This window comes from Nerophis ophidion, linkage group LG08, assembly GCF_033978795.1.
Source record: "Nerophis ophidion isolate RoL-2023_Sa linkage group LG08, RoL_Noph_v1.0, whole genome shotgun sequence".
Lineage (NCBI taxonomy): Eukaryota > Metazoa > Chordata > Actinopteri > Syngnathiformes > Syngnathidae > Nerophis > Nerophis ophidion.
In genome coordinates this window covers 10,711,394-10,725,828 of record NC_084618.1, presented here as the reverse complement: position 1 = coordinate 10,725,828, position 14,435 = coordinate 10,711,394, and the positions used below count along the sequence as shown (strand labels likewise).

The window sequence follows — 14,435 nt, the reverse complement described above, 5'->3', positions numbered from 1 at the left end:
GCAGACAGAGTGTAGACAGAAAAGGGAGAATGGACGCATTTTGGTGTAAAAAGTCAAGATAAAAGTGAAGTTATAACACTGAAACACCCTCAGGAAGACGCACTTCAAAACATGGCTAACATAAAGTGAGTTTCTTACAAGTATATTATCACTGGAGGACGAGGAATAGCTAAACATGCTTCACTACACACCGTAGGAGGATACAATAGCAATGTAAACAAACGCCATGGGTGGATCTACACCTGACATCCATTGTAATGATACCAAGTACAAAAGTGTATCCACGCGATACTACTATGATTACGTTGATATTTTTTATCATCACAAAATATTTTTTCATATATTTTTTAAATTCATATTATGTTTATAAACCCAGGAAATATGTCCCTGGACACATGAGGACTTTGAATATGACCAATGTATGATCCTGTAACTACTTGGTATCGGATCAATACCTAAATGTGTGGTATTATCCAAAACTAATGTAAAGTATCAAAGAAGAGAAGAATAAGTGATTATTACATTTGAACAGAAGTGTAGATAGAACATGTTAAAACAGAAAACAGCGCGACACCTATCCTTTACATCAGTATTTCTTCCCCATATTATTATTGGTTTGTTAGGTGTTATATTTTATTGTATGATCCTGTAACTACTTGGTATCGGATCGATACCTAAATGTGTGGTATCATCCACAACTAATGTCAAGTATCAAAGAAGAGAAGAATAAGTGATTATTACATTTGAACAGAAGTGTAGATAGAACATGTTAAAACAGAAAACAGCGCGACACCTACCCTTTACATCAGTATTTCTTCACCATATTATTATTGGTTTATTACGTATTATATTTTATTGTATGATCCTGTAACTACTTGGTATCGGATCGATACCTAAATGTGTGGTATCATCCAAAACTAATGTAAAGTATCAAAGAAGAGAAGAATAAGTGATTATTACATTTGAACAGAAGTGTAGATAGAACATGTTGAAACAGAAAATAGCGCGACACCTACCCTTTACATCAGTATTCCTTAACCATATTATTATTGGTTTAATTGGTATTATATTTTATTGTATGATCCTGTAACTCCTTGGTATCGGATCCATACCTAAATGTGTGGTATCATCCACAACTAATGTCAAGTATCAAAGAAGAGAAGAATAAGTGATTATTACATTTGAACAGAAGTGTAGATAGAACATGTTGAAACAGAAAATAAGCAGATATTAAAAGTAAATAAACAAGTGGATTCAAAACCATTTTTTACAGTTTGTCCTTTATAATGTGTACACAATAATAGGTGCATAAATGACACAATATGTTACTGAGGACTAATTAGGACTCTTTGTTTGTTTACTTACTACTAAAAGACAAGTTGACTATTTTAAGGACTAAATAACAATAATAAACAAATGTTTCATGTACACTAAGATTTTTTGTTCAAATAAATAAATTGATTTAGAAAAGTAACGAAATAATTTTAGTACCAGTATCAGCACGAAAATATTGGTATCGTTACAACACTAGTGGATGGTGGTCATTACCTAACCTTGCTAGCATGCTAAAGTTAGCATGCTAACTTTTTGAGTTATTTTCGCAACCGTTTACACCAGAGTCATACAACTTCATATGTGACACCTGTTAACTGTTATCATGCTAACATTAGCAAACATGCTAAATGTTAGCAATTTTATGTAAACATGCTAACGTCTTAGGCTAGCTCTGTAGCAGGTTGGAAGGAGCAACAGGCTGATTGCTCATCAGGTAACTCCACCCCACACCCTTGGCCCCGCCCCCATTCCATTCCGATCCAATCCAGGTCCAGCTGCGGCGGTTCTGGCAGGTTTGATCTGCGGGGTCAGCCAGCGATCACACATTACTCATCACTGTCAGACCCACTGGAAGCAGCTCCGGTTCTTTTTGGGGGCTTGACCAACAACACCCCCCCCCCCACTCCCCTCCGCCCCTTCCTGTCCAGGACGATCATTCTTTAAGTGGGTCTGCAAAGACCATGATGAAGGACAAGATCAGGTCTCTGAAGGCCTGCAGGTGGCTTTGAAACCTGATACCTGGGCTCACGTCCAACTCAGAAAACTTCCCGAGGGCCCTCACCCCGGGTCCGCCCCCTGAGCGGCGTTTGCTTAAGAGGTCACAGGGACCGAGGTTGACTCGTTCAGCCCCGGGCCGATAACCTGAGACGGCCTTGACCTCGGTCTTCACTCAGACTCAAGGTTGGTGAGAGAGTCAGGAAGTCCGACCTTTAACGAAGCTACGGCTAACCCGGGACCCTTCAACTGGCGGCACAGGGGCCAAATCTGACTCCTGAGTGCTAAGAACATTTTTGACCCGTGTGAAATTGGCCCCAAGACGTATGCAGTAACATATTGTATTTATACACCTATTATTTTCTACACATTATGAGGGACAAACTGTAAAAAATGTATTATTAATCCACTTGTTCATTTACTGTAAATACAATACAGTACAGTATAATAAAATTACTTTATTATACTGTATAATACAATACAGTACAATACAGTACAGTATAATACAATACAGTAGTTAATACAGTACAGTATAATACAATGCAGTAGTATAATACAGTACAGTATAATACAATACAGTAGTATAATACAGTACAGTATAATACAATACAGTGTAATACAATACAGTACAATACAGTACAGTATAATAAAATACAGTACAATATAGTACAGTATAATACAATACAGTACAATATAGTACAGTATAATACAATACAGTAGTATAATACAGTACAGTATAATACAGTACAGTATAATACAATACAGTAGTATAATACAGTACAGTATAATACAGTACAGTATAATACAATACAGTAGTATAATACAGTACAGTATAATACAGTACAGTATAATACAATGCAGTAGTATAATACAGTACAGTATAATACAATACAGTAGTATAATACAATACAGTATAATACAATACAGTATAATACAATACAGTATAATACAGTACAATACAATACAGTACAGTATAATAAAATACAGTACAGTATAATACAATACAGTACAATATAGTACAGTAAAATACAGTGTAATACAATAGAGTATTATACAATACAGTACAATATATTAGAGTACAGTATAATACAATACAGTACATTATAATACAGTACAGTATAATACAATACAGTATAGTATAATACAGTACAGCATTATACAGTATAATACAATACAGTATAATACAGTACAGTATAAGACAGTACAATACAGAACAGTATAAGACAGTACAATACAGTACAGTACAATACAGTATTAGACAGTACAACACAGTACAGTATAATACAATATAGTACAGTATAATACAATACAGTAAAGTATAATACAGTCTAATACAATACAGTAGAGTATATTACAGTACAGTGCAGTACAGAATAAGTTTTCCTGTGTGGGATCTGAGCCAAGGATGTGGTTGTGGCTTGTGCAGCCCTTTGAGACACTCCTGATTAAGGGCTATATAAGTAAACTTTGATTGATTGATTGATTGATTGATTGATTGCTCAACACAAGGCTACACCAGTTAACAGCCAATCACCAGGCAGCATGCTGACTGTCCAGCTAACCGAGAGCAGCTAGCATGCTAACAACCGACACACCAATCGGTGGCTAGCAGCTAGCATGGCTGGAGGACAGACGTCCAGGATGATGCAATAAACCCCGCCCCTTCGTCTCTTTGATCCATTAGGATGATGCAATAGACCCCGCCCCCTTCGTCTCTTTGATCCATCTCTTCCCGAAGTCAACAGACTAATTGTCTCCTTCTAGATCTGTATCTGCTCCCCTACTCCTAGTGGAGGAAACATCTCCCAGCACCTCCTATCTGCTGACCTTTTCATGCACCCACAATTACCACAACACCCACTTCTGGAAGCTTCTTTAATTGTCCACTTATCTTTTAATTGCCTGCCTGATGGTGACTACACACTTGCCAGGAAAACAACAACACAATACTTGTTTTCTTCTCCTGGAGGGACAGCAGGGGGAAGATGAACGAGGAGGAGAAATAGGAGGAGAAGAAGGAGAGGAAGAAGGAGAAGGAAAGGAAGGGGGAGAGGGAGACGGAGAAGAAGGAAAGGAATGAGGAGAAGGAGACGGAGAAGGAGAAGAGGAAGGAGGAGAAGGAGAAGGAAAATGAGGAGATGAAGGAGGAGGAGAAGGAGAAGAAGGAAAATAAGGAGGAGGAGGAAGAAAAAGAAGAAGAAGGAGAGGAAAGAGGAGAATGAGAGGAAGGATGAGAAGGAGAGGGAAAAGGAGGAGAAGGCGAGGAAGGAGGACAAGAACGAGAAGAAAAATAAGTAGAAGGAGGAGTAGGAGGAAGATAAGGAGAAAGAGAAGGAAAAGGAGAAGACGGAGGAGATGAATAATAATAAGAAGAAGAAGAATTAGAAGAAGGAGAAAAAGAAGGAGGAGGAAAAGGAGAACAAGAAGAAGGAGAAGGACAAGGAGGAGGAGGGTAGAAGAGGAAGAGGAAGAAGAAGTAGAAGAAGGAGGAGGAGGAGAAGAAGAAGAAGGAGCAGAATAATAATAAGAAGAGGAAGAAGAAGGAGAAAAAGGAGGAGGAGGAAAGGAGAAGAACAAGGAGACGGACAAGGAGGAGAAGGAGAAGTAGAAGAAGGAGGGTGGAAGAGGAAGAAGCAGAAGAAGGAGGAGGAGAAGAAGAAAGAGCAGAAGAAGAAGAAGGAGGAGGAGAAGAAGGAGAAGAAGGAGGAGGAGGAAAAGGAGAAGAAGGAGGAGGAGGAAGAAAAGGAGAAGAAGAAGGAGACGGACAAGGAGGAGAAGGAGAAGAAGAAAAAAAAGAAGAAGAAGAATGAGAAGAAGGAGGAAAAGGAGAAGAAGAAGAAGGACAAGGATGAGAAGGACAAGGAGGAGGAGGGGAGAAGAGCAAGTGGAAGAAGGACGAGGAGAAGAAGTAGAAGATTGACAAGAAGGAGGAGGTGAAGAAGAAGAAGGAGGAGAAGAAGAAGGAGACGGACAAGGAGGAGAAGTAGAAGAAGGAGAAGGAGGAGGGTAGAAGATGAAGAGGAAGAAGAAGAAGTTGAAGAAGAAGGAGGAGAAGAAGAAAGAGCAGAATAATAAGAAGGAGGAGGAGGAAAAGGAGAAGAAGAAGGAGACGGACAAGGAAGAGAAGGAGAAGTAGAAGAAGGAGAAGGAGGAGAAGAAGAAGTAGAAGGAGAAGAAGAAGAAGAAGAATGAGAAGGAGAAGAAGAAGGAGGAAAAGGAGAAGAAGAAGAAGGACAAGGATGAGAAGGACAAGGAGGAGGAGGGGAGAAGAGGAAGTGGAATAAGGACGAGGAGAAGAAGAAGAAGAAGAAGAAGAAGAAGAAGGAGAAAAAGAAGAAGAAGGAGGAGGAGAAGAAGACGACCATCTGGAGGACAGCAAGCAGAAGTGAAGACAACTTCTTCCTTTTGAAGTACACAGAATACACACTGCTGCTGATGTTGTAATCACACACACACACACACACACACACACACACACACACATGTTAGCACGTCACTCAACTTGACACAGTGAGCTGTGGCCCCCTCTGTGTCGCCCAGCAGGGGACGCCGCCCCGTCACCCGCCTGTCACTTATGTTGTGTCCTCCCTCGCCCTCACTGCTTCTTTTCAAACATGCACGATTCATACATTTATTGTAATTCATTTTTTATACATTTTTTTATACATTTTAATACATTTGTATGTAATTTTGATTACAAAATGTTTATTTTAACTTTAATTACATTAATTAATACATTTTTTTTTGATTCTCAATTTTCTAAAGCTCTATTTTTACCTGGAAAGTTTTAATTTTTTAAATTATTTTTTTATGAATTTTAATGATTTTTGATGTAATTTTCTTTATTTTTTTTAATGTTTTTTTTCAGAATGTTTTTTTTAATTCTCAGTTTTCTAAAGCTTTATTTTTACCTGCTCCTGGAAAGTTTTCACAGTCCACATTTTTCAAACATCCATCCATCCATCCATCCATTTCCTACCATTTGTCGCATTCGGGGTCGCTGGAGCCTATCTCAGCTGCAATTGGGCGGAAGGCGGCGTACACCCTGGACAAGTCGCCACCTCATCGCAGGGCCATTTTTCAAACATTTCCCCTTCAAAACATTAATTAGTTGGGACAGCAAATTCTCTTTATTTTTTTCCGTAGAAATTCCAGGTTTTCTCATAATTCCAAGAATTCGTTAATAGCCATTCTCAATTTATATCGTTACATCAACATTGTTCTACCGATTCCGAGAATTCAGACACCAACCTGTTCATATCATCTAGTTTTCATCTGATCGCAAACCCTTCAAGTGTCAAAACATTCGTGAGCTGCCTATTTTATTTTGTTTTCAAATTCCCTGATTACCCAAAATTTAAAAATTTCGGGGAAATTTTGCTTTTTGAAAAAGAATGGGACAATTTTGAAACATGCACAATTACCACATTTTTTTTATTTTTATTTTTTTTAATATATTTTTTTAGGAATTTTTATTATTTTCTATATAATTTATATATATATATATATATATATATTATAAAAAATGTTTACAATATATTTTTTTTAATTCTCAGTTTTCCAAAGCTCTATTTCCATTTGCTCCTGGAACGTTTTCACAGTCCACATTTTTAAACATTTCCCCTTCAAAACATTAATTAGTTGGGACAGCAAATTCTCTATACTTGTTTTTTTCCGTACAAATTCCGGGTTTTCTCATAGTTCCTTAATAGCCATTCTCAATTTATATCGTTACGTCAACATTGTTCTACCGATTCCGAGAATTCCGACACCAAACCATTGATATAATCTAGTTTTCATCAGATTAAAAACCTTTCAAGTGTCAAAACATTCGGCTCGACTGAGAATCGTGAGCTGCCTATTTTATTTTGTTTTCAAATTCCCTGGATTACCCAAAATTTCGGGGAAATTTTGCTTTTTGAAAAAGAATGGCCCAATTTTGAAACATGCACAATTACCAAATTTTTGTTATTTTTATATTTTTTTAGGAATTTTTATTATTTTTTATATAATTTGTATATATATTATAAAAAATGTTTACAATATATTTTTCTAATTCTCAGTTTTCCAAAGCTCTACTTCCATTTGCTCCTGGAAAATTTTCACAGTCCACATTTTTAAACATTTCCCCTTCAAAACATTAATTAGTTGGGACAGCAAATTCTCTTTATTTTTTTCCGTAAAAATTCCAGGTTTTCTCATAATTCCAAGAATCCTTAATAGCCATTCTCACTTTATATCGTTACGTCAACATTGTTCTACCGATTCCGAGAATTCCGACACCAACCTGTTCATATCATCTAGTTTTCATCCGATCGCAAACCGTTTAAGTGTCAAAACATTCGGCTTTTTTTAATTCCCCAGATTACCCAAAATTTCAAATTATCTGGGACATTTGGCTTCTTGAAAATGAATAAGGCAATTTTCAAACATGCACAATTCCCACATCTTTAAATTGTTTTAAAATCTATTTTTTTTATGATTTTTTATTTTTTTATGTAATATTAATTAATGTAATTTTATTTTTTTTAATTAGGTTTTCCCAGGTTTCCTGAACCCCCCAAATTTCCGGGAACTTCCCATTGGAATGAATAATTATATTCATAGTTCTCCAATGCTCTACATTCTGAAAATGTTGCACCATTTTTTAAACCAGATTCCGACCTTTCAACCTTCCACACAAACTACTATTCACATAAATCCAACACAAAACATGTTTTTGTTGGAATAATTATGTATATATTATCATCACAACTATATGCTTAAGGGCCGTTACTATAAAGTATTGTCAATTTATGTTGAAGCGTTTTTTTCTGTATTTGTGCAGAACTAGCAATCTGAGAGATTGCTTGCCTTTCTTTCTTATGAAAGTTCTGTCCAGATACCGCCAAACTTTGTGTTCTGGGACCAGCACAAGAACAGACTGGGCGACAGCACCAAGTGTCAACATATTTGTAATTTTGTATCATCATATCTTGTCGAGTACACTCCCCCCTTTTCCCTCAGTCACAATGATGTAATAATAAGGATTTCCTTAATAAATACAGGAGGCACGCGGGCTGTGCTCTAGAACGTTGTTTGGATCTGTAACTAGAGTACAGCCCAAAACACGTGTCTCCTCATGAGTTCTATTTAACTCTGTGTCTGTTTGGTTCCTTGCTTCTTGTCTGATTAATAGATGTCACCAGTGTTGGAACCTGACAGTTTTCCCTTTCCAAAAATTCCCGGTTTTCCCAGAATTTCCTCCCCATTGACAAAGAAGGGAAGTTATACAACCAGCTGCATGTCCCACATTTGTCGACCTGCATCCACACACTCCACTCGCCCGGCACATTCAGCATCTCACTTCCACTCACACGTACCGCCATGGCAAATTGTAGTTTTGTTCTGTGCATTCCAAATAAGAGAGAAGACCGGGTGTTGGCTGGGGCAAATGTGGAGGAGAAGCAGTGAAGAAGCAGCATTTGAGATGAGGGCTCCGGGGGTTTATGTGCTTTCAACGCCAGCGGGGATTTTGCTGCTGGTGAAGAAATATAAAAGCAGTCTGACTTGAGAATGATGTTCATACGTGTAAAATAAAAATGTCTAGGATTAATGTTTGTTTTATCTTTCCGACATATTCTCTGCTGCTGCAATAATATTTATTATTGTGTGACATCCACAAACATTCACTCATCTTTTCTACAACAAAATTATCCATCCATCCATCCATTTTCTACCACTTATTCGCTTTGGGGTTGCGGGGGGCGTTGGTGCCTATATCAGCTACAATCGGGCGGAAGGCGGCATACACCCTGGACAAGTCACCACCTCATCGCAGGGCAGTTTATATATATATATATATATATATATTTTTTTTTATTCATTATTCAACTTCTTCTCCAGATTTTGCCGTGATCTACCTTCCACATTTTTCGTCCGATTCAAACCTTTCCAACTTCAAACTGTTCAGCCTGTTTGGGAATCGCGGGTTTTCCCTTGACAAATTCCAAATATTCCCAGATTTCCCAGAATTCCAGGTTTTCTGGAATATTTTCCTCTTTCAAAATGAATTGGCCATTTTTCAAACTTTCACCACTTCTACATTTTTCGACCTACTCCATCTTCAATAAATTCAACAAATATTCCCGGTTTTCCCGAAATTCCAGGAATTGCGTACTACCATTTCTCAATTAAAAATGTTACTACTTCAACATTTGTGGACAGTTTTGAAAAATTCTAACACCAGCCATTAATTCTGAACATTCAAGTTTTTTACCATTTTACCCCCCCCAAAAAATCATTTTTTCACCAGAATTACCCCATGAATTGGCCATTTTTCAAACTTCCACCATTTCCACATTTTCAACAGATTCGAAGCATCCCATCTACAACAAATTCAACAAAAAATCCTGTTTTTCCCGAAATTCCAGGAATTCCGTAATACCATTTCTCAATTAAAAATGTTACTACTTCAACATTGTGGACAGTTTTGAAAAATTCTAACACCAGCCATTAATTCTGAACATTCAAGTTTTTTACCATTTTACCCCCCCAAAAAAATCATTTTTTCACCAGAATTACCCCCATTTTTCCCATTCAAAATGAATTGGCCATTTTTCAAACTTCCACCATTTCCACATTTTCAACAGATTCGAAGCATCCCATCTACAACAAATTCAACAAAAAATCCTGGTTTTCCCGAAATTCCGTAATACCATTTCTCAATTAAAAATGTTACTACTTCAACATTTCTGGACAGTTTTGAAAAATTCTAACACCAGCCATTAATTCTGAACAATCAAGTTTTTTACCATTTTCCCCCAAAAATTATTCTTTTTTTCACCAGAGTTACCCCCATTTTTTTTTTATTCCCATTTAAGCGAATGGGACATTTTTCAAAGTTCCACAACTCCAGGATTTTTTTCAAAATCTTATTTAAACTGTTCCAACTTCAAAACATTCAGCCTGTTCAGGAATGGTGTGCTCTATTTCAACAATTATAAAAAAAAAAAATCCTTGAATTTCCTCGAATTCCCAGCTTTTAGGGAAATTTTCCCCATTCAAAATGAATTATCCATTTTTCAAACTTCCACCATTTCCACATTTTCAACCAATTCAAATCATCCCATCTACAACAAATTCAACAAAAATTCCCGGTTTTCCCGAAATTCCAGGAATTGCGTAATACAATTTCTCAATTAAAAATGTTACTACTTCAATATTTTCGACCGTTTTGAAAAATTCTACCACCAACCATTCTTTCAAAACATTCAAGTTTTTTACAGTTTTCCCCCCCAAAAAATCCCTTTTTTGTAGAAATTCCCAAACATGCTTTGAAATTCCCACTGAAGTGAATGGAACATTCCACAACTCCCACATTTTTCATCCGATTCAAACTGTTCCAACTTCAAAATTGTTTCAGCCTGTTTGGGAATCGTGGGCTTTCCCTTGAAAAATTCCAAACATTCCCAGATTTCCCAGAACTCGAGGTTTTCTGGGACATTTTTCCCATTCAAAATTGAATTGGCAGATTTTCAAACTTCCACCATTTCCACATTTTCAACAGATTCGAAGCATCCCATCTACAACAAATTCAACAAAAATTCCTGGTTTTCCCGAAATTCCAGGAATTCCGTAATACCATTTCTCAATTAAAAATGTTACTACTTCAACATTTCTGGACAGTTTTGAAAAATTCTAACACCAGCCATTAATTCTGAACATTCAAGTTTTTTACCATTCCCCCCCCCAAAAAATCCCTTTTTTCACCAGAATTACCCCCATTTTTTAAAAATTCCCATTTAAATGGATGGAACATTTTTCAAAGTTCCACAACTCCAGGATTTTTTTCAAAATCTGATTTAAACTGTTCCAACTTCAAAATATTCAGCCTGTTCAGGAATGGTGTGCTCTATTTCAACAATTATAAAAAAAAAAAAATCCTTGAATTTCCTCGAATTCCCAGCTTTCAGGGAAATTTTCCCCATTCAAAATGAATTAGCCATTTTTCAAACTTCCACCATTTCCACATTTTCAACCAATTCAAATCATCCCATGTACAACAAATTCAACAACAATTCCCGGTTTTCCCGAAATTCCAGGAATTGCGTAATACCATTTCTCAATTAAAAGTGTTACTACTTCAATATTTTTTGACCGTTTTAAAAAAATTCTGCCACCAACCATTCTTTCAAAACATTCAAGTTTTTTACCGTTTCCCCCCCCAAAAAATCCCTTTTTTCATACAAATTCCCAAACATGCTTTGAAATTCCCACTGAAGTGAATGGAACATTCCACACCTCCCACATTTTTCACCCGATTCAAACTGTTCCAACTTCAAAATTGTTTCAACCTGTTTGGGAATCGCGGGCTTTCCCTTGACAAATTCCCAGATTTCCCGGAATTCAAAGTTTTCTGGGACATTTTTCCCATTCAAAATGAATTGGCTATTTTTCAAACTTTCACCATTTCCACATTTTCAACAGATTCAAAGCATAAATTCAACAACAATTCCTGATTTTCCCAAAATTCCAGGAATTCCGTAATACCAATACTCAATCAAAAATGTTACTACTTCAACATTTCTCGACCGTTTTGAAAAAGCCTAACACCAACCATTCATTCTGAAAATTCAAGTTTTTTTAACATTTTCAAAAAAAAAATCCCTTTTTTCACCATAATTACCCCCAATTTTTTTAAATTCCCATTTAAGTGAATGAGACATTTTTAAAGATCCACAACTCCCACATTTTCCTCTGATTCAAACTGTTCCAACTTCAAAATTGTTTCAGCCTGTTTGAGACGCGGGCTTTCCCTTGAAAAATTCCCAGATTTTCCGGAATTCAAAGTTTTCTGGGACATTTTTCCCCATTCAAAATGAATTGGCCATTTTTCAAACTTTCACCATTTCCACATTTTCAATAGATTCAAAGCATAAATTCAACAAAAATTCCTGGTTTTCCCAAAATTCCAGGAATTCCGTAATACCAATACTTAATTAAAAATGTTACTACTTCAACATTTCTCGACCGTTTTGAAAAAGCCTAACACCAACCATGCATTCTAAACATTCAAATTTACCATTTAAAAAAAAAAAAATTCCTTTTTTCACCAGAATTACACCCAAATTTTTCAAATTCCCATATAAGTGAATGAGACATTTTTTAAAGATCCACAACTCCCTCATTTTTCCTCGGATTCAAACTGTTCCAACTTCAAAATTGATCAGCCTGTTTGGAAATCGCGGGCATTCCCTTGAAAGATTCAAAAAATTCCCAGATTTTCCAGAATTCCAGGTTTTCAGGGACATTTTTCCCAGTCAAAATGAATTGGCCATTTTTCAAACTTTCACCATTTCCACATTTTCAACAGATTCAAAGCATAAATTCAACAACAATTCCTGATTTTCCCGAAATTCCAAGAATTTCGTAATACCAGTTTTCAATTGAAAATTTTACTACTTCAACATTTCTCGACCATTTTAAAAAAGCCTAACACCAACCATTCATTCTGAAAATTCAAGGTTTTTTTTTACCATTTTCAAAAAAAAAATCCCTTTTTTCACCAGAATTAACCCCAATTTTTCAAATTCCCATTTAAGTGAATGGGACATTTTTCAAAGATCCACAACTTCCACATTTTTCCTCTGATTCAAACTGTTCCAACTTCAAAATATTCAGCCTGTTCAGGAATGGTGTGCTCTACTTCAACATGTCGAAAAAAAAAATACCCGGATTTCCTCGAATTCCCAGTTTTTAGGGAAATTTTCCCCATTAGAAATTAATTAGCCATTTTTCAAACTTCCACCATTTCCACATTTTTCAACCAATTCAAACCAATCCACCTTCAAAATATCCCACTCCTCCTGGAAATTGTTTTTTTTCAAGTGAAAACAGATTCCAGGAATTCCCAGTTTTCCAAACCCTATTTTCTGTCCACGTTTCTCAAGCCACTTCAACCGTTCCACCGTCAAAACATTTCACTTAACCAGGAAAAAAAATCCCGCTTTTCCCAAAATTCCAGGATTTCCGTAATCCCATTTCTGAATAAAAAAATGTTGCTGTATCAACATTTCTTGACCGTTTTGAAAAATCCCAACACCAACCATTTTTAAGTCTTTTTTTAAACTCCCGCTTTTACTAGAATTCTAAAATTTCCAGGAAGTTCCCATTGAAATAAATGGGACTTTTTTCCTATTTGCACAATTCCCACATTTTTCAAGCTATTCAAACCATTCCAACGTCAACACATTCCACACATCCTGGACGTTCAAACTAACACTTTTCCCAGGTTCCAAACTAAATTCTGTTTTTCCTGGAAATTCAAACTCTTCAACATTCAAACATTGAAACTTTTCATCCATTCATGCTGCATTCTGTCAGCATTTCACTTCAACATTCACACATCTATAGTTGTGTATTGGGTTGATAAAATCTCGTGTGTGTGACTCGGAGAAAACGATTTAAAAAATTGCTGAGTAAGCCCGAAAGGACGTGAGTTCGATGAACTGATTTCTCACGGACCTTTAATGGCCGTCGCCCATTTTCATCCGCATTTTAAATCATTTCATTTGGCCCAAATCTCCCGTTCCATTACCCAGCATTCCCTGTGGGGACAAGAGCGCTCCCTCAACACTTGAACTTCGACCCCCCCTCCCCTCATCCACACCCAGAAAGGTTTCATAATTGGAACGATCTCGCCTTCTGGAATTCCATTAGGTTCTGACCATGTGCAGCCTCTCCACCTGGCGAGCCTCACAGGAAGTGAAATGAATGTTTTATTAGCGGGCGTCGTTATATAAAATAATGCTAAATACAAAGCACATCAAAGAAAGTCCGCGGTTGCTTTGACACGGTGTGAGATCAAAGAAACTTCGATATCTGTGGGATTCCATAAATATTTCAAACAACATTCTCGCTCAAGGGTGTCCAAACTTTTTCTTCCGAGGGCCCATTTGAATACCTTTCATTTTCAAAACCAGTACTATATATAGATTTTTTTTTAATAAAGTACTGGTTTTGATGCCTGGAATGCAAATGTGGTCCCGGGGATAATAAAATAAAATAAAAAATGAAAATTATATATGTATATATGTATATATAAAACATATATATGTAATGAAAATTATTTTTTTATTTTTTTCTCCATTCAACACTTAAATGTATATATTATTTAAATGTTATACATATATATATATATATATATATACACATTTAAATAATATATTTGATTTTTTTCTCCATTCCACACTTAAATTTATATATATATATATATATATATACATATATATATAAGTATATATATATATATAAAACATATATATATATAATGAAACATTTTTTTTATTTTTTCTCCATTCAACATTTAAATTTATATATTATTTAAATTTTATACATATTTTATT

The 14,435-nt window shown here is 36.0% G+C and overlaps 1 protein-coding gene across 1 annotated transcript; it reads right to left on the bottom strand.

The window, feature by feature from the left end:
• Positions 1–3,936: 3,936 nt before the first annotated feature.
• Positions 3,937–4,849, bottom strand: LOC133558465 (uncharacterized; the record flags this gene model as incomplete). The annotated part of the gene is made up of 2 exons (XM_061909849.1): positions 3,937–4,470; positions 4,637–4,849. Coding segments are annotated over 2 exons (747 nt in total), but the record flags the coding sequence as incomplete, so codon positions are not given.
• Between the last annotated feature and the right edge of the window lie 9,586 nt (positions 4,850–14,435).